The sequence below is a fragment of the Gadus macrocephalus genome, chromosome 7 (assembly GCF_031168955.1).
Source record: "Gadus macrocephalus chromosome 7, ASM3116895v1".
Classification (NCBI taxonomy): domain Eukaryota; kingdom Metazoa; phylum Chordata; class Actinopteri; order Gadiformes; family Gadidae; genus Gadus; species Gadus macrocephalus.
In genome coordinates this window covers 17,428,506-17,454,819 of record NC_082388.1, presented here as the reverse complement: position 1 = coordinate 17,454,819, position 26,314 = coordinate 17,428,506, and the positions used below count along the sequence as shown (strand labels likewise).

The window sequence follows — 26,314 nt, the reverse complement described above, 5'->3', positions numbered from 1 at the left end:
TGATGTCCTAAAAGTATCTCAGGAACATGTAATCCTTTCAGAGAGACCTTCTTATGGACAAAGAGCTGCAGTTTTCTGGAATGAGATCCATCAATTTGAGTCAACTAGACTTTGTGTCATCAACTCCTTTTAAAGCAAACAATAAACAGAAGTAACCTGTCTTTCTGGCCTGCAGAGTGTAATTTTAAAGTTTGGAAGGAAGAGACATGTTAAATCTCTTACCTCCCTAGATAACCACCTGTATGTATACCCGTCTCTACCCCTTGTCTCCCTTACCATTCTTCACTCACATCGCTTAACATTGCAGACAAACCAATTGTCTATTTTCTATTCTTACTCTCTTTCTCAATCTTGTGTACTTAAGAAAGCAAGGCTGCAATGAAAACATAGAAACAAGTATGCATTTTATTTCAGCTAATTTTATTTCACATTTTGTCCACAATAAATACAGTTTATCATCCACTGAACTGTAATGCTCAACTTATGTAGAGTTTGCGTTACATTGACATTGTGGGCAGTTTCCAACTGAATTTCAGTTTCAGATAATACCCCCCCCCCCCCCCCCCCCCCTACCCAAAATAATACAATTTGTTACCAGGATCAACATGACGTTAATAATTCCCTTTTTTATTGGGAAAAAAAAATCTTTATATAGAACAGGGTAAATGTAAACTTCAAAAACAAGTTTGATGACATTCAGATCTCAACGAGATCAACGAGAACACAGCAACAAGGCTGAAGGATATCTTTTTAATCTGAACAAATTTACTTTTGTCTCAATAGATTTATTTTTAAAGTTGTCAATATCCATCTCCGAGCTCTCTGTAAACGATAATTATTTCAAAATACGATGAAATATAATACCCAAATCTCAACAAAATACCCTATAATATGGCTATTTAAAGGCTAAATAATTCTAGGGCAATAAAAAAAAAGACAACAATATCATACCTATATAACTGGTAAACTGAAATGTCTAAACAAGAAAAATAGAACAAACGATGGAGTGTCCACAAAAGAGACCAACCAGCAATACTGAAAAGGGATAAAAACAACACAAAATATCTCAGAAAGTGCTTCAGTATGTTCGCTAGTATAGATATAGCCTATATACATTTCCACTGGATAGCCAGCTAGCAGCTCGTAGCTCGGGAGGTTTTCCCCGCCATAGAGGCGGGAGTCAGGCCCTGCGTCTCTCTCTACGCCACCGGTCCAACAGCCTGGATAAACTCTGTCATTGGCCGCATCCGCCTGCTGAACTCCTGGCCGTTGTACTACTCCCCTATAACCCATCTACTTAAGGCCTATGTTAGTCTATTTGTATGAAGGACAAATCTAGAGTTTTAACTTTTACAACACAGTGAAAGAATTGACATAATATATAGTCGTTCGGATATCCCTCGGCTAGAAAATATAGAATTTGCTGTTAGAAAACAATGTTAAATGTGGGTGTGTTTGTTTTGGGGGGGGGGGGGGGGGGGGGGGAGGGGTGTATCAAAAATACAATTAACGGTACGAAACTTGATCCTGATCTCACTATCAAAGTCAGAAAGGATTATTTCCCAATGAAACCACTTCGAACTACAATTGCCACTTTCCCTTAGTTTTGTTTTTTCTTTAAAAAGAGGGCCAGCCTCTTTGTGACTGGGGTCTGTTTTCCACAAGTATAGCGACAACACATCTTCTACCCCCGCCAGAAGACTCTTCACTGCATAGTAATTATTCTGCCTTTTCCTATTTTTAACGAGGTAACGAGACTCAAAGCCTGACTATAAAAATAACAATTAGTGTGATAAGAAGATACAGTTCAATAAGAGGAAAACAGGAGAGACATGAATAGAGAGTCACAGAAGGAACCACAAGGTATCGCTCGAATATAGTAAACCGTTTACCTAGAAGAAGTAGAAAACCGAAAAAGTAGAAGGCTGAATAAAGGTTTGTAAAAAGGTAAAGGCACATAGTTGTTCTTTCCACCACGCTTACAAGAGCATGCCGATGGGACAAAGATGTAGAAAAGGCTATTTAGAGAAAAAACACATACTGGCAAAGCCTCATAGAGTAGACTGATGATCCATCCTGCTGAGGGAGAGAGAGTGGGAGCCGGGAGTTTCCATTGGTTGACCAGGAGGGAGGGAGGGAGGGGCTTAATCCACCAGGCGTCCCCTTGTTTTGCCGCCGGCTCCCAACGGGCGTTAATATGGAGATGTGTTTGTAAAGCGTTGGAGCTTTCGCTTTAGTGTCCCCCGTCAGACGAGCGTGATCTCTACCTCCTCCCTCCTCTTCACCTGCCCACGGGGGTGCTGCTTCGGAGGGGGCGGGGCAGCTCGAACCTGGTGGCCACACAGACGTTAGAGATCCAGCCGCTAAAAAAAACACTGACGGTTTAATTTCTGTCATCGCCTGCACACGTCCAAGTCCCTTTCCGATCGCAAGGAGTTCGAACAGGAACAACATGTCAATATGTCATTCTCCTACGCTGTCCAATCAAGGCTATTATACCGTGTGTATTGTGGGCCTCACCGTGTACCCTGCTATTGGACTCTGGTGCTCCAGCAGTTTTCTCTACACGTTGTATTATCACTTCTTGTTATACTTTGATTGAGGTCGATCCGACCGAGGTTTTCGAGCATTGCTCTGCCTTGGCTACTAGAAAACGCTCGCTAATGTGGAAGCGCCAGAACTGCCGGAGGGAAAGTGGTGAGACATGAGGGCGTACTGTGTATTTAAAGTCACACTGCCCGTGGAAGGAACAGCTGAAACAACTCTCTGAAGCCCTGCCGCGGAGATCTGCTGCCCCGCGTCAAGGACAACATTCCTTTGATGTTCGGGCCCTAATAAACTAACCCTGGCGGCAGTTTCGCAACTCATTGCAAAATATATATTCTTTTTTTGAAGAATTCTTTTAAATGTTCAAATAAAAACCGTCTTCAATGAAATGCAATGTTGAAAAACTAGCCAACCCCCCCCCCCCCCCGACATGTTAACTTACAGGACGAATGGTTCCAGAGGCATTGACAGGGTATTTGGGGGGCTGAGAAGAACTTGGAGATGGACCTGAGGAAGGAGAGACACATCAAACACGCTCAGCATAAACACAACACAACGCATTGAAAAATCATTCGGAGATGGGGTTCACAGAGGCAAAGCCCAGCGCTCTTACTCTGAAGGGGGCTTTTCAGGGGCACGGGCGGGACCCTGTGGTGTCCATTGGAGTAGGATGGAGGGCGGCCGATGGGGGAGGAGGCAGCGGGGCTGGAGGGGCTGGACAGGGGGGAGGCCCCCAGGGAGGTGGGCGTCTGGATGGGGCTGGACTGGCAGGGACTGCTGTGGAAGGGCCCCGGCTGGAAGGGACTGCGGGGAGACTGGTCACTGGCGACCGGTGTGGACGCCAGCGGAGAGGTGGGGGCCTGCAGGGAGCACAGGGGGGATCTTAGGCGTTAGGACCTGTGTGTGCGTTCATCTGTGTGTTTGTGTGCGTGTTCATCTGTGTGTTCATATGTGTGTGTGTGTGTGTGTGTGTGTGTGTGTGTGTGTGTGTGTGTGTGTGTGTGTGTGTGTGTGTGTGTGTGCGTGTGTGTGTGTGTGCGTGTGAGTGTGTGCGTGTGCGTGTGTGTGTGCGTGGCATCCCTTGTGCAGTGGTGTCCGTGTGTGAGTCTATCTGTGTGTGTACGTCTCACCCTGTATGTGTGTGTGCTCGCTGGCAGACTGACCACCTGTGCACTGGTGTCTCTGGGCGCGTCTCCGTCCTCTCTGGGGGTGCTGGCGCCGGCGCCGCCGCCGCCGGAGGTCAGGTCCTCCACCAGCACGGCGGGGAACACGCCCACCATCCCGTTGAACTCGCCCTCCCAGAAGCCGTCGTCCTCCCGCGTCTCCCGGCTCATGATGCGGATGATGGCGCCCTCGGGGAAGGACAGCTCGTCCTCCGTCTGACCCGCGTAGTCGTACAGCGCCTTGGCAAACGACACTGAGAGAGAGAGAGAGAGAGAGAGAGAGAGAGAGAGAGAGAGGTCATCATCTTGTCGTAGCTGATACTCCATACTCCATGAGCCCAGTCCGTCCCGATTGTAATACAATATATTTTCATCTCCGTAATCAAGATCCTTAATGTGACTCGCTAAGGGGGGGAACGGATGAGGCAATGCATTTCATCCTTGAAATATGATTGGACACAAGGTAAATGGCCATCCTACAGTCTTCCTACAAAAAAAAAGGGGGCCTTGAGAAGAGCTGGTCAATATAGGGTGTCAACAGGGTATTTGTGTACAATCTGAAATAACACAAGGGGAATGCTGAATAGTGGGGTCTTCAATGGCTCTAAGTAAAAGGTTAGAAAAGCTCATTAAACCCCTATGACAACAGCATACATCATTTTGTGTCTTCATGAAGGTTTGTGTGCATAGTTATAGTACATGCCTTGCTATGCTAGCTCCTGACTAAGGCCCTGTTAGCACTCAGGTACTGAATCTAGTCTCCTATTCCCATGATGCAATAGGAGACTCTATTCACAACAAATCTCTATTCACAACATAAGAGATGCTTCACCCAATATGCAGGAGAACCAGGTAGTGATACACTCAGGTTGAGGTTGAACGAGCCAGGAGTAGCCCGGTGGCGTGGATAAGAGGCAGGAAGCGCCGTGTCTCACCGCTGGCGTCTCCGTTGACGGCGGCGGCCGGGGCGGGCTCCAGCTCTGGCTCGGTGGAGTTGCTGGAGGAGTGGGAGCGGGCGTCCAGGGCGGCCAGGGACTGCAGCATGCTCAGCAGGCTGTTGGAGGAGGGCAGCTGGAGGTACTTCTCCGGGACGTAGCCCACCTGCCCGCTGCGGTTTCTGGCCTGGTGGCGGAGCAGAGAGCAGAGCGGCGTGGAGGTCTCAGCAGAGATGGTTGAACGTGTCTTGTGCGTGTGTGTGCATGTTTGGTATGGTTATGCAATGTGTGTATGTTAATTTATAAGATGTGTGCATGTTCATAAGGTTATTTAAAACATTTGTTGCAAAATATGCATTTTTTTCTTTTTCTTTACACGCTGTACTCTCTGTGTTTCCTTTTTGTAACTAATTGTACTTTAATATTTAATGTTGGACTCCGGTGTAAGAAAACAATCATAAACATATGATCCAAGAACTGTTCTTTAACTGGGTTCAAGGCCCTGATAAACTTAAAATGCAATCAAAATTAGCGTGTTCGCTCTGACAAAATGGCAGGTTTGCAATCAAATCAATTCAAGTATGTGCAGGATATTCAGCCAAACTACAAAATCTACACACTTTCCCATTCGCTATGTTCCATTATACCTATGCCTGCATATGGTTAAAAAACACATGTAAATGCGTCTCGTCTCAGCCCAAATATCTAAACTATATTGTACCCTGTCACAAATTGCTGTGCTTAACAACAGCATGACAGTCTATGGGAACACATCAATTCTGACTGAGTTTTAAGTATATCAGGGCGTTCGCAATGTCATTGCCAGATCCTTCACCTTTGACCATGAGTTAGAATAATCTGGTGTACCTTGACCCAGTCGTCCATATCTCCATCATCGATGACCTCCAACACTTCCTGTTCCTCGATGGTCAGCTCGTCTGGCTGGCACGACTGATGCAGAGGGGGGCGATGAGAACGTTAACCTCAAACTGCACACCAATGCAGAAGAGCTGGAGTTTTCCCTCAAGATTTCTCTCACTCTTATTTTAAAAAAACACTACAAAAGACAACATGAACATTAGTTCATGATGGTTATTTGGTTTAAAGTGCAAGAAAAATGTTGAATGAATAAAAATATGTGGATGCATAAGGTGACAAGACAACAAATAGAAAAAAATGAAACATTTCGATCAATAGACGGCTCTTGTGTCTGAATAACCATAGGGTCTCCCCTCTCTGAGCCAGGGGCTACCTTGTAGGAGTAGAGCACTTTGCAGGTGAGAGGGTAGTTCCTCAGGGTGCTGGAGGGGCTGGAGCTGCTGTCGTCCAGGGCCTCCCCGCTGTCCTCCGTCTCCTCCTCGTCCTCACGCTCAAAGTCAGCCGGGCCCTTGAGGAGCGACAGGGAGCAGAGCAACAGGGGGTGAGGTTGACAGAGTGGTACGGGTTTGCTGCAGTGTTGCTGCATGAGTTCTAGTTATGTAACAACACCAGTACCGATGCTAGTGTGGCTACTGGTACTGGACTGGTCTGTGTCGTGCTGGGGCTGGTACTGGACTGGAACTGATTTGGTTGGTGTTGGTACTGGTGCTGTGTTCTAGTGGCACTGGTCTGTGTAGCTCTGGTACTGTGTGATATTGGTACTGGTACTGTGGTACTGGTACTGTGTTATATTGGTACTGGTACTGTTTTATATTTTTACTTGCATTGGTAATGGTCTGTGTAGTGCTGGTACTGTTTATAGTGGTACTGGTATTGGTACTGGTCTGTGTAGCTCTGGTACTGTGTGATATTCGTACTGGTATGGCTACTGGTCTACGTAGCGCTGGTACTGTGTGCTATTGGTACTGGTATAGGTACTGGTTTGTGTAGCTCTGGTACTGTGTGATATTGATGCTGGTACTGTGTGCTCTTGGTGCTGGTACTGTGTGCTCTTGGTGCTGGTACTGTGTAGTGCTGGTACTGTGTGATATTGGTGCTGGTACTGTGTGCTCTTGGTGCTGGTACTGTGTGCTCTTGGTGCTGGTACTGTGTGATATTGGTGCTGGTACTGTGTGCTCTTGGTGCTGGTACTGTGTGCTCTTGGTGCTGGTACTGTGTGCTCTTGGTGCTGGTACTGTGTGCTCTTGGTGCTGGTACTGTGTGCTCTTGGTGCTGGTACTGTGTGATATTGGTGCTGGTACTGTGTGCTCTTGGTGCTGGTACTGTGTGATATTGGTGCTGGTACTGTGTGCTCTTGGTGCTGGTACTGTGTGCTCTTGGTGCTGGTACTGTGTGATATTGGTGCTGGTACTGTGTGATATTGGTGCTGGTACTGTGTGATATTGGTGCTGGTACTGTGTGCTCTTGGTGCTGGTACTGTGTGATATTGGTGCTGGTACTGTGTGCTCTTGGTGCTGGTACTGTGTGATATTGGTGCTGGTACTGTGTGCTCTTGGTGCTGGTACTGTGTGATATTGGTGCTGGTACTGTGTGCTCTTGGTGCTGGTACTGTGTGCTTACAGAAAGCGAGGGGTCGTGGGGCCCCAGGTTGGCCCACCGCTCGTTCTCCAGCTCCTCCATCACCTGGTTCATGGCGCTCTTCAGCCACGTCTCCACGGCAACCCCCGCCTGCCTCAGCAGGTCCAGGCGGGCCTCCGCCTTCACCTTCACCGTCTGTCGGCGCGGACAACACAGTGGGCGTCACGCCAGACCACGACCAATCAGAGGGCTGCATTTATTCTGGGGGTTTCACAACTGCGACCATTGTGTGTGTGTGTGTGTGTGTGTGTGTGTGTGTGTGTGTGTGTGTGTGTGTGTGTGTGTGTGTGTGTGTGTGTGTGTGTGTGTGTGTGTGTGTGTGTGTGTGTGTGTGTGTGTGTGTGCGTGTGTGTGTGCGTGTGTGACACAATAGACAGGGCTCAGATCTTGTAACCAGATAAATCCACAGTGTTTGAGACCCTGTGTGAACAAGCATCCCCCGTGACCACTTATGAATGGACTGCTTTACCTCGCGACATGCATGGAATTACGTATGCTGTGAAGGCATTTGTCATTGTTGCCATAGCGCATAAGCACCAAGAGGTAAACAAAGGAAGTTGTACAAGTGTCCATATTGTTTATCACCGGGCAAGCTGGACAACCCTAGCTGACAGCATTTCAGTTTTTTAATGGCAATTTAAGTTTTATGGATATCTCTAACCTGTTTTGCATTCTAATTTTGTGTGTGGACAGGGCCAGAGAGGAGCTGAGTCAGCTGACATATTGTTTCTTTGTGTATAGCTCTGCATCACTGGAAGGACAGTCTTGTACAGGATAGTCTAGTGTTTAAGGTGTTTGACTCACAACTTAATTGTTTTGGGTGCAAATCCCTAACGCCTCCAGAATAACATGGAGGCATCCTTGAGCAAATCCCCTTACCCCCCTACCAGGTTTAACTGTTAAAAAACTGTTAGTTAAGGCTAATAACGGTATTATCTTTATAATTATCTGATGAATAATGGTTAATAATTGTACTCTTATTATGAAGTGTGACCAATTAAATGTTCTAAGGCCAGCAAGGGATAATTCCCTTGCAAAGTGATATTACACTTTGCAACCAGTAGGTGGCGTAAGATGTACAGGACAAAAGGAGCCAGACAAAGTGGTCAAATGCCGCTTTTCCACCGCACATGTAGCTCGACTCGACACGACTCGACACGACACGACTCGACACGGTAGCAACACGGGTGCTTTTCCACCGCAAATAGTACCTCCTGGACGTGGGCGGGGTCGGCTGCGCGAAAGGGCCGTGACGTATTTGTGTACGCGACGCAAACAACACATACGCAACCCACACATGGACAGAACCCACATAACAACAATGGAGGACATCGATCACATTACTATTATTAGCCGGCATGTTGAAGAAGTTGGAGAAGTGGAACATGTTGGCTGCGGCGCTGCTATGGATGTTACCAGCATGGTTGCCATGTCGCTCTCGTGACTTCGTCACACTCTCTGGCCAATCAGTCGCCGGCCGTCTGCCGACGTCACCTTTTAGCATCGGCTCAGCTCGCTTGGTACCTAGAGCGAGTAGGTACTAGAAAAAGCAGCCACTTCAGGTACCAGATACCATGGTACCGCGGTGGAAACGCAAAAAATGCGAGCTGAGTCGAGTCGTGTCGAGTCGTGTCGAGCTGGTACCATGCAGTGGAAAAGCGGCAAAAGTGTTCACCCAATAGCTTGCACACAAACGCAAATACAAACACATAACCACCTAACCACGTAAACACTATGCTGTGATAAGAGTCCCTCGTCAATGGTTCCTCTGTCTTACAGAGCATTTCCGATTGGTTTCAGTGTGGTGCGTTAGTGTCACGGGGTCAGTACCTCTGCCTTGCGTAGGTTCTGTCTGGCGGCCTCTGTCTTGGCCTCCATCTCACTGATGTTCTGCTCTGAGCTCTCCTGAGTGCCGTACTCCTCCAAGGCCTGCCCACAGAACAACAAACACAATACAAACTGTAAAGAGAGACGCGCACACACACACACACACACACACACAATCCACCACTCTAGCCGCGACTTGACCGTTAAAAAAATGTCATCCAAAAAATTAAGGAGAAAAAAAATAAAGATATCGCGAGACAAACAAAACATAAAAAAAAAAGAAAAAAACGAATGTAAAAGTTATGAACCAGGCCAGAGAAACAGTGAGTCATTTCCTGGTTTCGGGAAAGGATGTCTTCCTCTGGATTACTGGAAGCATTTGATCAATGAGTTTGGACAGAGCTGTTATCAGTTATCCAGAGAGCCCAGATAACAGACCACTGATGAGGGGAAGGCCGATGGAATAAAACCTCTCTCCATATCACGTGTCAAGTCCATGTTTACGCATTTACACATCGCCGTTGGTCTTTTTATTACCTCCTGGTTTACATTACACACACCTTTCAGATTATTGTAAATCAGACTATGACCTTTCTCATATATAGTTTTGAATCTGGGTTGGGGAGGGGAGCATATTCGCCTGAAAGAATGCAACTGTTTGGGTTTGAAATTGTTATTTTCTTCAGAAAATCTATCTCTGGCTCAGCGCTCTTTATTGAATCAGCTGTTCCCAAGCTGCTTCCAATTGCTGCAAGCTGATAACCAATAAGAAGTGACAACCTGTGTTTTCTGGGCTTTCAGGACAGTGTTTGGACCCCATCTTTAAAGGGCCTTTCAGTGTGTTTAGCATTCTTTGGCGGCAATTGATTGATTCGTCAGTCACCACCAAGTTAAAAATATCTTGCTGAAACAGTACTTGGCAACAGATGTGAAAATTAAACTGTTGATAAGCGCAGCTCATTTTAAGTCTTGGAAGCATCACTTCCTGTGTATGAGGAGAGGCAGAGAAAAGAAAGAAAGAAAGAAAGAAAGCTTGGCTGAATGGGGGGGGTTCACAAACCATTCCTAAGCACTTACATGAAGTGCCAACGGTTCTTTTTGACATTGCTCTCAGTAAAACGTTCAATATTGAGTAATGGACTTGTTATACTGGTGGGGTTGTGGTTGTCGTGGGAGGTCTGATTTAGCAGTGATGTTGCAACAAAATAAATGGAAAGCATCTCTCTCTCTCTCTCTCTCTCTCTCTCTCTCTCTCTCTCTCTCTCTCTCTCTCTCTCTCTCTCTCTCTCTCTCTCTCTCTCTCTCTCTCTCTCTCTCTCTCTCTCTCTCTCTCTCTCTCTCTCTCTCTCTCTCTCTCTCTCTCTCTCTCTCTCTCTCACCCTCTGGGTGTGGATGATGCTCTTGTATTCTCGCGCCACGCGGCTGGCCCACTTGCGGGCCTCCTTGTCCAGGCTGTGCTCCTCCGTCGTGCCACCCTCCTTCTCCAGCTGCACCACCTGGGGACGCAGGTGGGTGGGGAGACATAGGATGGAGAGCAAGTAGAGAGGGAGAGAGAGGGAGAGGGAGAGGGAGAGAGAGAGAGAGAGAGAGAGAGAGAGAGAGAGAGAGAGAGAGAGAGAGAGAGAGAGACAGAGAGAGAGAGAGACAGAGAGAGAGAGAGGGAGTGCGTCACAGACAGGGAGATAGAAAGAGCAAGAGAGAGGAGAGATAGAAGAGAGATTAATACAGCTAATAGCAATCAGCACAATTAAATGTTGTTTTTCCCTAAATGGTAAAGGATGAATAAATATAGGCTTATGCATTGAATATCCACTGTTTCAGAATGGATTATATTGAAATGTATGATCATTTAAGCTATGACATTAGACCAAAACTCTAAAACGTATTGAAATATTTTAAACATCATTGTTAGGACATATTATTATACAGCTGCGGCCCCTCATCTATACCAGGACTGCACAATGGCAATTATTGCATGAACAGGCCTTTCGTGTTGCTTTGATGTAAAAAACAAGACAAAAACGATCATGGTGTGAATTATGGCTTGGCCACGTGGGAACTATAAAACATAAAGCAGAACTGTTGCGTTCCCCCATCGGGCCAGAGCCGGGCTCCGCCACACATGGCTTCAGCCTTCTCCGTGGTCTCTCCTCCACAACGACACATCCTCCATATAACTCACAACTCATCCCCACACACTTTGTTTCATAACCGTGACGCTCGGCACATGTCTCGTGCGGCAGTGATTCGAGCCGCAGTCGCCCGCTGGTTCACTCCCTTCATGGGAGGGATGCCTGAGGCCTCGCGTTAGTGGATGAAAGGGCATTTGGGATGGCACAGGATATTCATACCCCAGTTCTGAGTCATTGAGATTAACCGCGTGGCTTTGAGCGCAGAGATTCTGTGTCATTCACCCGAGGAATTGAAAGTGTAAAGAGAGGACAAGCAGAGACAAAGTTAGTTAAATCCTGTTTTTGGTCGCTTTTGTTCTTTTGAGATCATTTAAGGTTTGAATCCTGGGAAATCAGGAAACAGAATGAACAGCTATGTCCAGACCAAAGCTCGAGCTCTCACCAAGATCTCTAAATGTCTATATTGTATTATCTTATCTATCTTATGGTGAATGATAAGGGTTTGGTGTAAGAATCAATTAAATTCTAATGCCATCTTATTATAGATTTGTTTTATCTGTAACAAAATTCATATTCAATCAGCCAGTTCTCCTCTCGCCCAAGCAGGCTCCTTATGGGAGAGTGGTGTTGATCTGTTGGTTGCCGGACATGCGGTGCGACATTTGTTCAAGGGCTGGCTAGTGCTAATTCTGTTCCTGCTGAATCCTCTGCAGTAACTGGTCAGACATCCCTGAAAATACCATGCAGGGAATAAATGAACTCATTCCCGCAGCCACCAAAAGTAGTCTACCTGAGAAAGGTACGGTTGTGTGGGCTACCTGGGCTACGAGGTGATGAGACACAGAACGGGTCATGGAGGGAATAGGGATAGAAAGGGCCCAGGTTGAGGAGTTATGTGAGAAGGTTTGTCGAGCAGGAACTGGCTGTAAGGCCACGAGTTATCCCCGGAGAGACTCCACGGCCATGTTGAACTCCCGCATGTACGTATGCATGTTTGTTTGGCATAAATGTGTGTGCGTGTGTGTGTGTGTATGTTTGTGTGTGTGTATGTATGCATGTGTGTGTGCTCTGTGTGTCTTTTTCTTGTGTATCTGTGTGTGCGTTCTGTGTGTGTCTGTGTTTTATGTCCCTCTGTGTGTGTGTTATCTACACGTGTGTGTGTGTGTGTGTGTGTGTGTGTGTGTGTGTGTGTGTGTGTGTGTGTGTGTGTGTGTGTGTGTGTGTGTGTGTGTGTGTGTGTGTGTGTGTGTTTCATGTACACGTGTGTGTGTGTGTGTGTGTGTGTGTGTGTGTGTGTGTGTGTGTGTGTGTGTGTGTGTGTGTGTGTGTGTGTGTGTGTTGTGTTTGTGCATGTGTGTGTGTGTGTCTGTGTGCGCAGGAGGAGTTGGGCTGTGAGCGCGCTCAGTTGAGGCCCTCTTACAATGCCCCCTTTTTGCAGATGGGCTCGGCTCAACCGGCCCCTCTGACCCGCCCTCACCCCCACCCGCCGTCCATCCACCCCACCCGCCGTCACTGCTCTCTACCGGATCCCTCGATCTGGCTCAGCGGCTGCATGCTGTATAGGGTGGTGGGGGGAGGGAGGGGTGGGGGGTGGGGGGGGTGTAAAGTGGGCGGGGCGTGGTTAGGGTGGGGGGGGGGGGTGGACGGTCTGGGCACCTCTCCATGACTAATGTTTTCTTTAGGGAACAGGCGGCCGCTTGTTTGACTCCCAACGAAAACAACGTGAGCATGCAGCCGTCGCGCCGCTTTCTCCAAACAACTTGTCCAGTGTGTCCAGCTGACTGGGGCTGGGGGGGGGGGGGGGGGGAAGAGGAGGTGGAGGTAGGGAGGCAGGGGGGGGGGGGGGGAGGATGGGGGAGGATGGGGGTTGTAGGGGCACGGGCGCACAGAGCTGGCGCAGGAGGCCCTGACCTGAGAGACACCGAGGAGGTCGTAGACCGGCACGGGAAGCTACGCGCCGACATACGCAGCGCTGGAATAAATGAGGGACTTTTTGCGAGGGAAGTGCGACGGCACACTAATGTTGACGCTGTAGGTCACCGTTAGGGTCTGATTTAGTACCCCCTATTGTTGGACCGTTCCACATTTCGGTTCTCTTCTCATAACGGCCCACCCCGGCACAGCTGCACCTATTGCGGCCAGTCTGACCATGACAACGCAGGGGGTGGTGCTCTGGGGTTGGATGGCAGGTCTTAGGGAAATGTGTTTGCAAAAAAAAACCAAAAGCTTCTCCATGTCCTTCTCCATGGCCTTGGGTTCTTGTTTCCCTTATCCTGCACGTCGTATTTTAGCACGGTTGGGGTGAAAAAAGGGAAACAACTGAACCACCGTTGACTTCCTGCTGGTCACCGCGTGACTGTGCCCTGGTCCATAGGGTCCTTTGGGCGGAGGGCTTACCGTGTCTGAGTCGCTCGGCTGGAACAGGAAGTCCGGAGCCTTGTGGAACGTGGGGTTCCTCTGCACAAAGAGCTGCTGGTGGAACTCCTGCAGCACCTGTTGGATGGAGAGGAGATCCTTTACAGAGAGATCCTTTAGGTTCACAACCTTGGGGTCCACATTATTGCTTTGATTTGGGTTTGGGCTTGAAGTCCTTCCCTGAGAGAACTTAAAAAAGCGAAAGTGTACTGAACTACACTAATTGAAAGTGAATATAATCTTGCGTTGGGGCTGCACAAGGGAAACACTGAACTAGAATTAAATTAAAATCATTTGAACTATGTGATATTTTTTGAATGGACAGATGCGAGAGAGAACAATGACCAAGACTTGGATTGGCTAGCTCCACCGAGTCCTGTGAAATCCTGCTAAGGCTAGTTAGAGGGACTTTCACCAACTGATAGAACAGATGGCCAAAAAACATAAACAAACACACACATGCATGCACACAACGGCATTGTGTGTGTGTGTGTGTGTGTGTGTGTGTGTGTGTGTGTGTGTGTGTGTGTGTGTGTGTGTGTGTGTGTGTGTGTGTGTGTGTGTGTGTGTGTGTGTGTGTGTGTGTGTGTGTGTGTGTGGGTTCCTTCTATTGTAGGGCAGGAGTCCGGCTGAATGGAAAGTACACGAGGCGGTTGGGCTGAAATAGGGGTCAAACAAGACAGGGTGTCGGAGCGGCCACAAGGCAGCCCTCGCCGTCTGCCTGAGACACAGACACACTGGCCTGGGTGGACCCTGGGTGCTTGAGTGTCAAGTTGAGCCCTCCTCCGGGAGCTCAGGTGACTGGGCGAGCCGGCGGTGCCATCCGAGATGGGGAGGGTAACTCAAGCCTCTCGACTCATTAGAGACATGTACGGGGAGACGATGGGGCAGGGGGTAGTGATCTGCATGGCTCGCCTAAGACAACAACATGAAGCGCTGGGGACTCGGATGTGAACGTTTGGAGAGTGGAGACACGTAAAATGAAACATTGATATGATAGCGATGATGGGGATACCTTGAATTTGAGATATCTGGTCTAGGATTTGGGTTTTTACATTTTTCTTTTTTGTCTCTATTTGCCTGTTCTGACCAAATACTAATAATAACAGTATGGGGGGGTAAACGACTACTTCAGATGAAGAGACTTTAGGTTTACCCCAGCTTTAATCGGAATACAAGCAAGGGTGCAGCATGGGTGGGGGGAGTCCTGCTCACCTCTTTGGAGCTGTCCAGGAGCTGGTTGAAGGTGGTGTGCACCACCTGGTAGGTGTCCAGCTCCGTCTGGCACATGGACACTAGGTAGTCCTTCACCTGCTCGTGGATCCTTCCGTCCAAAACCTGGGAGACCAAACACACACGAGCCGGCCTTGTGACTGTCTGCGCAGGGAGGCTCTGAGGAACATCTCCAATACCTCCATCCGTCCCCTCCAGACGTTCATCCAACCCTCTACCTACCTACCTATGGTCTATCTCTCCTTATATCCACTCATTAAAAAATAGAAAATGTAGCAGGCCTTCTGGTTCCCAGAGCTACTGTGCACACTCTGTCCAGTGATTTATTTCAAATGACTTTGTGCAGCACTCTGCCTCAATTTTAACTTCAGTCAGTTAAGGCCAGAGCACATGGAACATGGAAAATGAATTGAATCATATCGTTTTAACGGAGCAAAAGACACGGAGCGTGACTGTAGCAGGGCTGCAGTTTTTTTGCTTGCTTCGCGTCAGACTCTGTCTATTTTGGACGGAAAAACTCTCAAAAACTATCTTGCGTTTGAGTGCTTTGGGTTTTAGTGTTAAACGACTAAAATGTTAAGACACACACAAACACACTGAACACACACACACACACACACACACAACAGCAGGTGCACCCACACACACACTTGCCTTGATGCAGTCCATGAGGTCGTTCTCGTAGTAGCGCTGCTGGTGAGCGTTGGCGGCAGCTAGCGTGAGCAGGTAGTCGTTGCGGGCGTGCGAGGCCTTGGAGTTGCACTCGCTCCTCTTGGCTTTGAGCTGCAGGGACACGGTTGACACATCAACGTTAGGCCCCACTCAGGAAGGGTGTAAAGAACGACAGAATGTCGGGCATGGATTCATGCGTGCATGCGGTTTGGGTTTTGTGAGAGGAGACGTGACCTGAGGTTGGTTCTTTGGCTCTAAATATCGCAACACTCCTTGTTGCTCCTTGAGTTTATTTGCTTACCTTGACACTAGCCCTCTGAAGACTAGATCTGGACTGGAAGAGACTCAGCTTAGACCTGAGAGGAACACAGGTAGGACGTATGTGCATTATTCTCTTAAGTGTTGCATCTGTTTTAGTTGTAGTAGAGCACCTCCAAAACGCACCGCTAACTAATCAGCGTGCTCGGGTTGCACAATTCAGCTGATCTATGCACTATGAGTAATAGTTATGTTGTAACAAAGTGCCCCCCTGATTGGCTTTCAGCCCGCCAATGATAAAACCGTGGTATGCCACATGATGAAATGCGGGCAGGCAAAGCAAGCAGCAACCAAAAGCATAATTACTTTAGGGATGTGAGAGAATAAAGTACATTCCAGGACAATAAGCATATTGCATCAGAATTGCACCCAACGTCCATTTATCGGATGTGACATCCAATATATTTTAAATACTTTTAAAATGTCCCCCAATGCGCTGTGAAAGGGAGGGGAAAACCTTCCACTGAGAATATTCACTTAACACTTAAAAACAACAAAACAGACACAATCAATAGCAGAACTGTAGTAAATTAGGTCCCCTGCAGCCAACAACAAAAAGCAAACGCCTGCTTTGGTCAAGGGGTTGGTGTCCAGTTCAGTGTCAGACACTGTGTCTGAAACACTATCCTACGAATTGTAAGAAATTCCTAGTGTGCCTGCGTTGTGGTTGATTGGTCGGCAGATAAGAGCAGCGCATACTTTGCTTCCAGCTCGGCCTTCTCGCGCACGGCCTGGGCCAGCACCTCCGTCTCCTGGTACTTCTTCCTGCTCTTGCTGAGGTCCTTCACCGACTCCTGCAGCCCCGCCTGCACCTCCGTCAGCTGCTCCACACACTGGGCAGACACCGGAGGAATGGGTCAGGAAAGCACCGCGTTCATTTCACAAAAATGTCATTCAAATAGATGTGTGGAAACGATAACCAAAGATAATCTGAAGAGATAAAGCATATACACTAACACACACACATAGCCACATAAAGACCAATCCAATCCTATTATCAGAAATCCTACAGTGGCTTCAATCGCCTCTTCAGATCACAAGTAGAGTGGTGCATTAATGATACGCACGAGAGCAATTGGAATGGGCTGCAGCTTTTATGGCAGGCAGACCTTGTCTGTGTGCTTGGTTAATAAAACAATAGGCCAAAATGCTAATGTCATTTGAAGTTCTCATAAATAAAATACAATTGGAGGAGGGGGGGGGGGGGGGGGGTTGTTAGACCTGGCTCGCTGCAATGTTCCTCTTTTGGCAAAAAAGGAGCTGTCAGTTTTGTAACAGTTTGAGCACAGCTGTACAAATACAAACAGGCAGCTACACAAATAGCCAGAACGGTGATTGACAGATGACCTGTGGTGTTCTTATAGGCTAAGAGGACAGGACAGCATGCATCTGTGAGTTCTGGAGCAAGTTAAACCACATACGACTAGTCAGGGTTCTGAAGATGAGATAAAGGATGGTACTGGCCTTAGTGATTAAATCATCTTGACAATCTCGCCTTTCTTCACTACAACATTCGTTACCAATATCATTCGAAAAATCAATTGACTGCCCAGAGACAGAGCAGTAGAAATTTGTTATTTGTGATATAACCTTTTGCAAAGTAGTCGTATGGCAATGCCCTGTTTAGTCAGTCAGGTCAATCTTGACGCGCAATAAGTCAGTAGGTTCGGAAAAGGCAATTCTGGGGACATTGAGACCCTTGATCTCAGAAAGAAAACAAGGGTTCATGTCGGCACTGGTCATCATGGTAAAATGAGGCTCCGCGGTAACACTGGACTGGGATCAGTTTACAGAGAGATTGAACTTTGAGCGTGTGGATAATGGGTGATGGATATTGGGCATTAAACAGAGGAGATATGTTAGAGATAAGGCTGAACCTTTTATCTGATGCTCAAGTGACCACAATGAAGTATCCATTAGAATACAACGTAGACATGAAAAAACGTTGGAATATACCAAGTAATCTCTTTTGCAGGACACATTTGTGGGGGCTTCATCCAGATGGCCCATTCGAATAACCCCAGAACAGTACAGCCACCCCCCTCCCCTTGTCTAAAGGTACCTTCCGGAGCTCCAGGTCCTTCTGGAGCCGTGCGGCCTTGGCCGGCTCGGCCACCTGGGCCTTGTAGAGGTCGCAGGCGCTGGTCCGGGTCTGGCTCAGCTGCACCGTGCCCTCCAGGTAGGACCTCCACACGCAGTACATGTTCCTGTTGGGGAGGGGGCAGAGTCAACACCCAAACACACACACACACACACACACACACACACACGCACGGGAGACCATCAACACATACACACACACACGGGAGACCATCAACACACCCACCCACCCCCACACACACACACACACACACACACAAGGGAGACCATCAACACACACACACACACACACACACACACACACACGGGAGACCACCCACCCACCCCCCCCCCACACACACACACACACACTCACACACACACACACATGCGCTCTGTTCTGATTTGTGATATTGCAGTGGTTTTGGTTTGCACACACAAACATATTCCCCTCCTCCTTCCGCGTTTATTCCTAGCCCTGTGTTAGTCATGATAGAGGTCCGCCAATGAATGCACGCTCTGTGATGACCTCAGTCCACTTTGCATACTCAGCTGCAGGTCTGACTGCTAATCCTGATAATGGATGACGAGTTGAAGCCTGTGAAGACCGTGGAACATGGAAAGCTGTCGCTTCATTTGCATTACAGTTCCACGTAAGGAGTTTCCCTTTAGGGTTATTACAACGGCTATTACGACGGACCAGGTTCTATAACGTAGACTGGATGAATGAATGGACAAATTCCACAGTGAAACCAAAATCATCTTATTCCAAGCCTGGCCTCATTATCACTATGGACACAAACCAAGTTCTCTGCCAGCAGGGGCCGTGAACACTGACCTGTGATCAGCTGGTTCGTCCGCCGGCAGGTCTGGCCATTCCTTCTTCAGGTACTGGTTGGCCAGTTTCTGGAGAGCCTGTAAGCAGCAGGATGCACGGTGAATGGCCTCGCAGGACTCCTCCTCTCCCAGGAGACACTGAACCCCCTGACCTTGGGACTATGAAGTGTGGGGTTCCCCCCAGCTTCAAAGAGCCAAGGGGATTGCGGGAGACTCCTGGGGCAACCTCTGAGTCGCCACCCGGAGACAGTGTCACAGGTCATTCCACCGAGGGAATGTTGTGATGTTTTGTTGCGTTATATGGGTTTTGTACTGTGTTCCTACTGTGAAGCCCAAGCCAGACTTCCAGAAATGGACAATAAAGATCTAATCTCGAATATCCGTCAATCTTACAATTCTCACGTTGTGATCGCGCAATAAAGTTGATGCACAACTCGAACCCCGACTCTGACCTACCTACGAACAACTCGGAGGAGGGCACACCTATCCATGTTTCCTCGTGGTTACAGCTTGAAGCATGAGTTACAACGGCTGGCTGTGCCGCCATCAGGGGGACAAGCCCCCCCCCCCACCCCAGGAGGGGTGAGACCCCCTGCTGAGGGGTTCTGCTGTCGGGTGCTCCTTCCCACCGCCACAAACCTCTTCATTGTGGGGAGTCACACAGACGCAGTCGGGGGGGGGGGTCGATGTTACGGAGGTGGGGGAGGTAGAGGAGGCGGTTAGGCTTTGGTGGTGGGGGGGGGGGGGGGGGGGGGGATGTGGCGATAGATGCAGAGGAAGAGCCACACACAGTGGAGGTCATTTTATTGCTCCCTGTGATTTGAATATCAAACAGCGGCAGCTGTAAGGGAAGAGGAGGAGAGGGGAGAGGGGAGAGGGGGCGCGGGGGGACTGAAAAGGGGAGTTGGGGTTTTCAGAGCCACCCTGACCCACTTTGATTCAAGCCCTATCGTGCGGCCGGTGTCTAATTGATCACATAACTGGCACGCTTGCAAGGGCTCGCGGGCCACCAGACACACAGGGCGCCATTGACACCCAGTGAAGACACCTGCTACTTCCACATCGCCCGGACAAAAACTGTCTCAAAGAGGGGATGCAGAGGAGAGGGCTACACAAACAAACAAACAAACAAACAAACAGCACATTCAAATATGGGTCTTTGAACCAATGAGCAAAGGAGGTCTTTTGCAACTTCTAGCGGCAAACGTGGAATATCGCCGAAAGGTTGTATTTTCTGTTGCTGGTTCATGCTGTATTTAAGCCTGTGCAGTGCAGCCCCCTTGGCCAGGTCGCCATTACTAAAGACTGTTTGGGTCATTTCATCTCAACGTGTGATCTACCTGGCTAAACAAAAGGTTTAATCAAATAAAAAGTTTTCTGCCAGATAAAAGCTTGTCTGGCACTTTTCTCAAAACAAATAGCGTCTAGAAAGTCTCAGCGTTTCTCTCTGCAATCAGGCGCAACACTTCAACAGGCTGTATGCGGTGCATCCAGATTGCATCGCTCTTCAGAGGCTTGACAGTAACGGATACAGCTGTTCTGTGCCATGTCGTCTACAACAACATCCTTTATTTGCTTTAGTGCAGTGTCATCCCTTTTTTCTCCCGCCCTCTGGCTTCTTGGCGGGTCAGCTTGTCAAAGGTCACCAGGAAGGAGGGAGAACACGTAGGACTGGAACGCGCCCGCACGTGATTCATTAGGACCAACTGCAGCGTCTTGAAAATGCAGACAAAGTAAAGCTCGGACGCGAAATACCTTCAAAACACAGCCACGTCAACACGGAGACGTTTTTGTGCGCACTGGCATGAAGCACATAGTTAAGCGTTTCTTGGAAACCGCAACCTTTAACCTCTGCGTTGAAATGAACACCGTGAAGGTTAGGTGACTTTTAGGGGGACCATAGTAAATGCCACAGTCTCATATGAGCCTTACGACCTGGACTCAATGTTCTTCAGCTGGATTTAAACATATCCATGAATTAAGATATTGTATTAATACATTTCTTAGAACCAGTACCCATTTCCAATGGGAAGGAGGTGTCGGCAATAACAACATAGTTAACGCAGCGTTCACAACATAATTAACGCAGTAAACAGCATAGTTAATGTGGCGCTAACACGCGAATTAATGCAGCATGAACACATAGTTAATGGTGCATCAACACTGAAAGCATCAATGCTTTATGAGTTTGTCTTGTTCATTTATATAAGATGATTTTGTGAACGCTCTTCATCCGTAAACCCAGCTTCGGTAGGGCACACATTGCTACATTGTAGAATAGCAAAGCTGAACTTGCTTGACAAACAACTCTCAAACCTAGTTCCACATGGGCCATCTCCATGGACCCCAATGAAGGCCACACGTCAGCACTTATAACAGGTGCATAAAGCCCCAGTCAATCAAAGCGGCTGTAATGACAGTAGTCAGGGAGCAGCCGCCCTGAGGAGGCTCAGCTCCACACGGTTCACCTCCAGGGGCCCCTTGCCAAGTCCTACATGCGCTAAACTGTATGCAACCGCTGCCGGTGCCGCGGGACGCGCGTGCCGCGGATGCACGGTTTGATGATATTGGCTCAGGGTTGGAGCTAAAGAAGTGGAGCTCCCTCCCTCCCCATCACCCCCCCACCCCCCTCCTCAATGCCTCCACCTTCTTCTAACATCAGCGCTGCACATTCCACACCGGCCTGCAAAGCCGGAACAGAGTCAAGGAGAGCGGAAAAGGGTTTTTGGGTAGTGGCTGGCTTGGGGGGGACGGGGGGACGGAGGGACATCCCAGGTAAGCCAGGGCAGAATAACACGGCCAGGGTGGGACTGAGTCGGGGCCGGGGTGTGGCCGACATGGTGGGCCTCTCTGTAGGGGTTTGGGGTTCCCATGAATGGATCTAGTTCTATGACCGCAAGATGAATAGCGACATTTTTCCTGGCACCACAGCGTAAGAACACACACAAGTGTTTGAACCCGGTGTATATGTGACGCAATATTTTGGGGGGGGGAGGGGGGGGGGGGGGGTAGAGGGTCTGTTTTGATGTTGATGAAGCCCTTTTGACAGTGGTTGTGTTGTTGTGTGTTGTTTGGATTCATGTCCTAGATCAGGGATGGGCAACTTTCATGATAAAGAGGGCCACATTTTTCATCATAACCATCGGAGGGCCACATGACTGCACACTTCAACTAAACGTGAGCTGAGAGAAGCAACACAATTTTGAATTTGGTAGATATGATTTCCTGTATTCTGGTGCATTTTGGGGATGGCCACTACCTAAAAAATCATCTAGAATCATAACCTATGTACGGTATGTTAATTGAACCAACATACATTCATTTCATGTTTTCCATGCTCAAACAGCCACATGAATGGTCAGTATTTTTATCAGTGCAAAGGGCTCACATACATCATCATTCAATGAAGTCAAAAAACTGAAAAACAGTGGCCCAACATTAAGTGCAACAACTCAATGAACTCAAACCCAACAAGCAGTTGTAGTAGTTGTAGTGGCGACTTAAGTGGATATCTTTAATGACTGATATCGCTTCTAAGCAAACTAGACGCATGGGTTTGCCTTCGAATTCTATGAATTCTTCTCATCTTTCTTGACCGTTTTCTGTAACTCGATCAATTATTATTATTCTTTTTTTCTTTTTTATTATGTGCGGGCCTGACTGAGTGAGGATGCGGGCCGCACTGAGTGAGGATGCGGCCCGCGGGCCGCCAGTTGCCCATCCCTGTCCTAGATCGTGCACTCAATGGGAAGGAGCAAAGGATCTCACTCACCTGGGCATAGTCTCTGTCCACCGCTGCCTTTTTCTGGCTAAAAGTCCTGGAGGAATACAAAGAAAGAACAAGATGCCTCAACAAGCCAATGTCAGTTGAACTTAATGAGGGAATTACAATTGCCAATGACTTTCTGCCAAACTATAACTGTGTGTATTTCTCTGTGTGCTTCCTTCAGTAATATAATCACAGTGGGTTGGGAGGTGGAGGTCATAACACACAGCCCGTTCTCCCTCGCAGCCAGCCAACCCCAAGAACCTCTGAAGGAACACAGTATGTTTCTATGAGTGCTCCACCTCTGCAAGCACATTTCTCTTCAGAAATTCTTTCTGAAGAGAAATGTGTTGGCTGGTCCACACTGCCGTGACTCTGTGTGTCATTCTGTCTGCAACTGTGACGTACAGTTAAACAAAAGAAGGACATTTCAGTGTTTGGAGTGTCTTGAAGTCTTAACAAGGGGGTCATTAAATAAGGATCTGATGTTAACCTCCCAGTCATTGACCCCAGACACCAAAAGCTCCAGGCAGTCGCACTATTACACGTCAACGTCATTAAATCATGTCTGGGCAAGTACGATGAGCCTCTGAATTTCACTCCAAAAATACCAGAAAATGAAAAGAATACTTCTGTCTGATTTCCTTGGAGCCTACATCTGCATGAAGACCCCTTCTGTTTACGTGTGTGTACTTTGTTGAATTACTCAGCCTTTATTTCCACACCCACCCCCACACACACACACACACACACACACACACACACACACACACACACACACACACACACACACACACACACACACACACACACACACACACACACACACACACACACACACACACACACACACACACACACACAAGCTCCTTTTCTGGTATCTTTGGCCTTTTCCTCCCTCCCCATAATGTTTGACAGAAACCAGACTCAATTCGTTCTTGTTTTCCATTTTTATTTTTGCTGAATCATCTCCCGAGCAGGACTACAGAATGCTATCACAGCGTCCGCTAGCCCCAGCCTCCCCCTCCATATCCGCACATTCTCCGTCCCTCCAATTACAATATTTTTTCTCTTTCTTTCCCTCATTCTTTCTTTTCCTTTTTTTGTGTGCCTTTTCTCCGGGCAGCCAGAACATCTGGAGGTTCTTTGTGACCCTTCACTTCCAGCTGTTTCCAGAAAAGTGGGAGGATCTCTTCAATTCTTAATTACCACCAATGGCAGACCGGACCGACAAGGGAAATGCTATCATCACTTTCCGCAGCTATTTCTCGGCCCTTTAAAAAAGCCTTTAAACAAAATACAAAGTATGTATTTTTTTAACTATTTCCATCAGAAACCACATTTAATGTCCTTTAAGGGCCAAACGACTGCGTCACCCTCCCTGCAAACAACAAAACAACAACCCCTGCCACGGCTCTACTCTGCTCCTCCAAAATAAGAGCCCTTGAGCGGGACTGTCCTTACCTGAGGTCCTCCAGGAGGTCACACTCCGTCTGGTGTTTGACTTGTAACCGGCTCAGCTGCTCAGCATGCGTCTGCTTCAGCTCCTGGGTCACTCGCACCTGGTTCACATGCACGCGGGTGGATCATTTAGATATTGTACACATTTGTTATAGGAGTTATTAAGCAGATGATTGTCTCTGCTTTTTCGTCAGCCTGTGTTTTTCGTAACACATATCCTTTTTTTATGTGTGTGTTCATGAGCATATCTTTGACTTGCTGTATTCTTTTGCTTTATGGTTTTAATTTATATTCTAAAAGGTTTTAACTGAATTTTATTTTCGCCAGAGCAATTATAACAAAAACAGAAATAACCTCCCTCTGGATGAAGCACTCTTGAGCAATAGGAATCTTTTATCCGGTGATTTCAGTCATTAAGAAGCACAATGGGGTAAGGCATCTTGCTCAAGGATGCCATGTAGACTGTGGACATTGGGGATCCAACCAAGGTGCTTTTGCCAAGTAGTCCAGCAGGGTGTGACGGAACAGCAGACGATAACCAATCAATACACACCAGCTAGTAGAGGCCAACAATCTACATTATACAGTTTCAAGGTAAAGGTAGGCTCCTGATTGGTGGATTAAAGCAACAAAAAAAAAGGCAATGTGTAGGGCCTTTAGCAGTGATTTGCTTGGTGGCTGTTCACCTAATTTCTGATTAGGGTATGTAGATTAATGTTTAATAATGTCAATGATACATTATATATTTGCCATTGTAATCACCACTGTCATCATCACTTAGCATAGTTTTTTCTTGGCGAAAGCAGCTGTTGCATTCTCCGTGCATTTCTCAATGACTTGTCTTAGTATAATACGACAATGGCTCCATAGTATCAATTCGCCCAATGTTATGATATTATGTTGAATGAGGAAGATAAGGAAATAACAAGCGACTAGACTGCAAAAAATATTACGATTTTGAAAGTTAAATAAGTCTTTCTCCTAAACACTTCCTCGTCCCAAGTTATCATGTGCCACTTGTAAAGTGATAAGACATGGTATAAGGAAGCCTATTAAATTAAAAAAAACCGTGATGAATAGGCTGTACAAGGGGCAATAGAGCTAAACCACAGCCTCATCATTTGATATGTATTAAGGGGACTTAATCCTACAAAAGCCCAAACTAGAGCGATGATTGTTTATTCAGCACTTTGTTTGGATATTTAACAATTACATCTTATATGGGTCAATATGTTTTAATGTGTCTTGTTTTGTCAAGTACAACTAGTAAGGCTTTGCTCGATGAACTGCAGAAAAAAATCAGATGTGGATTGTATATAACGATAACGTACCATCTATTTCCTAATTACAAACAATAAACGTTGTCTATATGTAAACATTTATTACACTGTTGCATGAACTTTAATGGAATGATGAAAAAAAACTCACAGATTAACTTCGAGGAAACAACAATCCAGCGCTGGGATGATATAGCCTACTTGCATGATATTTAAAATATTATTATATTATTCATTAAACATCAATCCTAAGTGCATCACCCGATTCAAATCAGTAGATTTAACCTTAGATAATAATGACCTGAATCGTGATAGGACGAATCCACATACATCGGAGGCGCGATAAAAAATAATGAATGTATATCACATATAAAGATTATAAATAGAAATAACAATATGCGTAAAAATTTTCGAATTGGTCTACACATTGTCAAAGAAACATCATATGATTGAAAGTGTTTTTCAAAACTAACTGGAACACAAATGGTCCATTTCTGAAAGGTTGAGCCATGTTTCTGTAACTTGATCCCATATAAACATTTTCCTACAGCAGTGCGCTTTCTCTATCTTTACTTAACCTCCGCTAAATACGCGTCTGCTTTGAAGTCAACCAAACAGAGCACATTCTCACAATAAGTTGCTTTCTCATTTTCCCACAAAATTGGATACACATGGGACACATCTTTAAAATGTTGTTTTTTTCTTTCGCAGATTCCTTGGAGCACCGCATGGAAATTGGTTATCTAGTCATACAAAGCAGTACAACTCTCCGCAAATAAAGAAATACACTTATTTTCAAAGTGATCTGAGTGCAACAAAGCCAATATTTCCAACATTCAAACATGCACCATGTCGTCGAGACGTTTGCAGACAAGTAGCCTCTGCTTACAACGGGACGGGACCACTCACCTTCCTTGGAGGGGGTTGCATTCTGATTTGTCATAAAAACAACACCAAATGGAAAAAAGTATCCCGGTAAACTTTGCGTTGGCGTTTAAAGAAAAAGTGATTGAGGAGAGGACGGGAAAACACGCTCAGTACATTACAGCCTTCAGCCTTGGGTCAAGCGGCCATGACGATCCAAACCCGAGAAGACTACACCGTCAGAGTCCCGTTGAAAATACAAGCAGCCCCG

At 47.1% G+C, this 26,314-nt stretch overlaps 1 protein-coding gene across 3 annotated transcripts; it reads right to left on the bottom strand.

Annotated features, from left to right (window-relative positions):
* Nucleotides 1–399: 399 nt before the first annotated feature.
* On the bottom strand, nt 400–26,314 carry LOC132461726 (F-BAR and double SH3 domains protein 2-like). 3 transcript variants are annotated; one of them, XM_060057043.1, is made up of 20 exons: nt 26,089–26,314; nt 23,906–24,003; nt 22,448–22,493; nt 18,677–18,753; nt 17,822–17,966; nt 16,459–16,592; nt 15,743–15,797; nt 15,424–15,552; nt 14,752–14,874; nt 13,519–13,614; nt 10,369–10,485; nt 8,993–9,091; nt 7,145–7,297; nt 5,898–6,032; nt 5,513–5,596; nt 4,646–4,832; nt 3,678–3,964; nt 3,161–3,407; nt 2,990–3,054; nt 400–2,330 (listed from the first exon to the last, which is right to left on the bottom strand). In XM_060057043.1, exons 1-20 carry the CDS (start codon nt 26,107–26,109, stop codon nt 2,247–2,249), a joined length of 2,382 nt encoding a protein of 793 aa, XP_059913026.1. In that variant the 5' UTR covers nt 26,110–26,314; the 3' UTR covers nt 400–2,246. The 3 variants fall into 3 exon arrangements, with proteins under 3 accessions (XP_059913026.1, XP_059913027.1, XP_059913028.1); XM_060057044.1 differs by having other exon boundaries at nt 3,711–3,964; XM_060057045.1 differs by having other exon boundaries at nt 3,714–3,964; nt 26,089–26,313.

Bases quoted from the DNA above. Each gene is read 5' to 3' on its own strand.
- LOC132461726 (XM_060057043.1), bottom strand. From the start codon at position 26,109: ATGCAACCCCCTCCAAGGAAG. The intron at 24,004-26,088 runs GTGAGTGGTCCC...CATGTGAACCAG, and splicing joins TGCAACCCCCTCCAAGGAAG to GTGCGAGTGACCCAGGAGCT. The intron at 15,798-16,458 runs GTATGCGCTGCT...TGTTCCTCTCAG, and splicing joins AAGGCCGAGCTGGAAGCAAA to GTCTAAGCTGAGTCTCTTCC.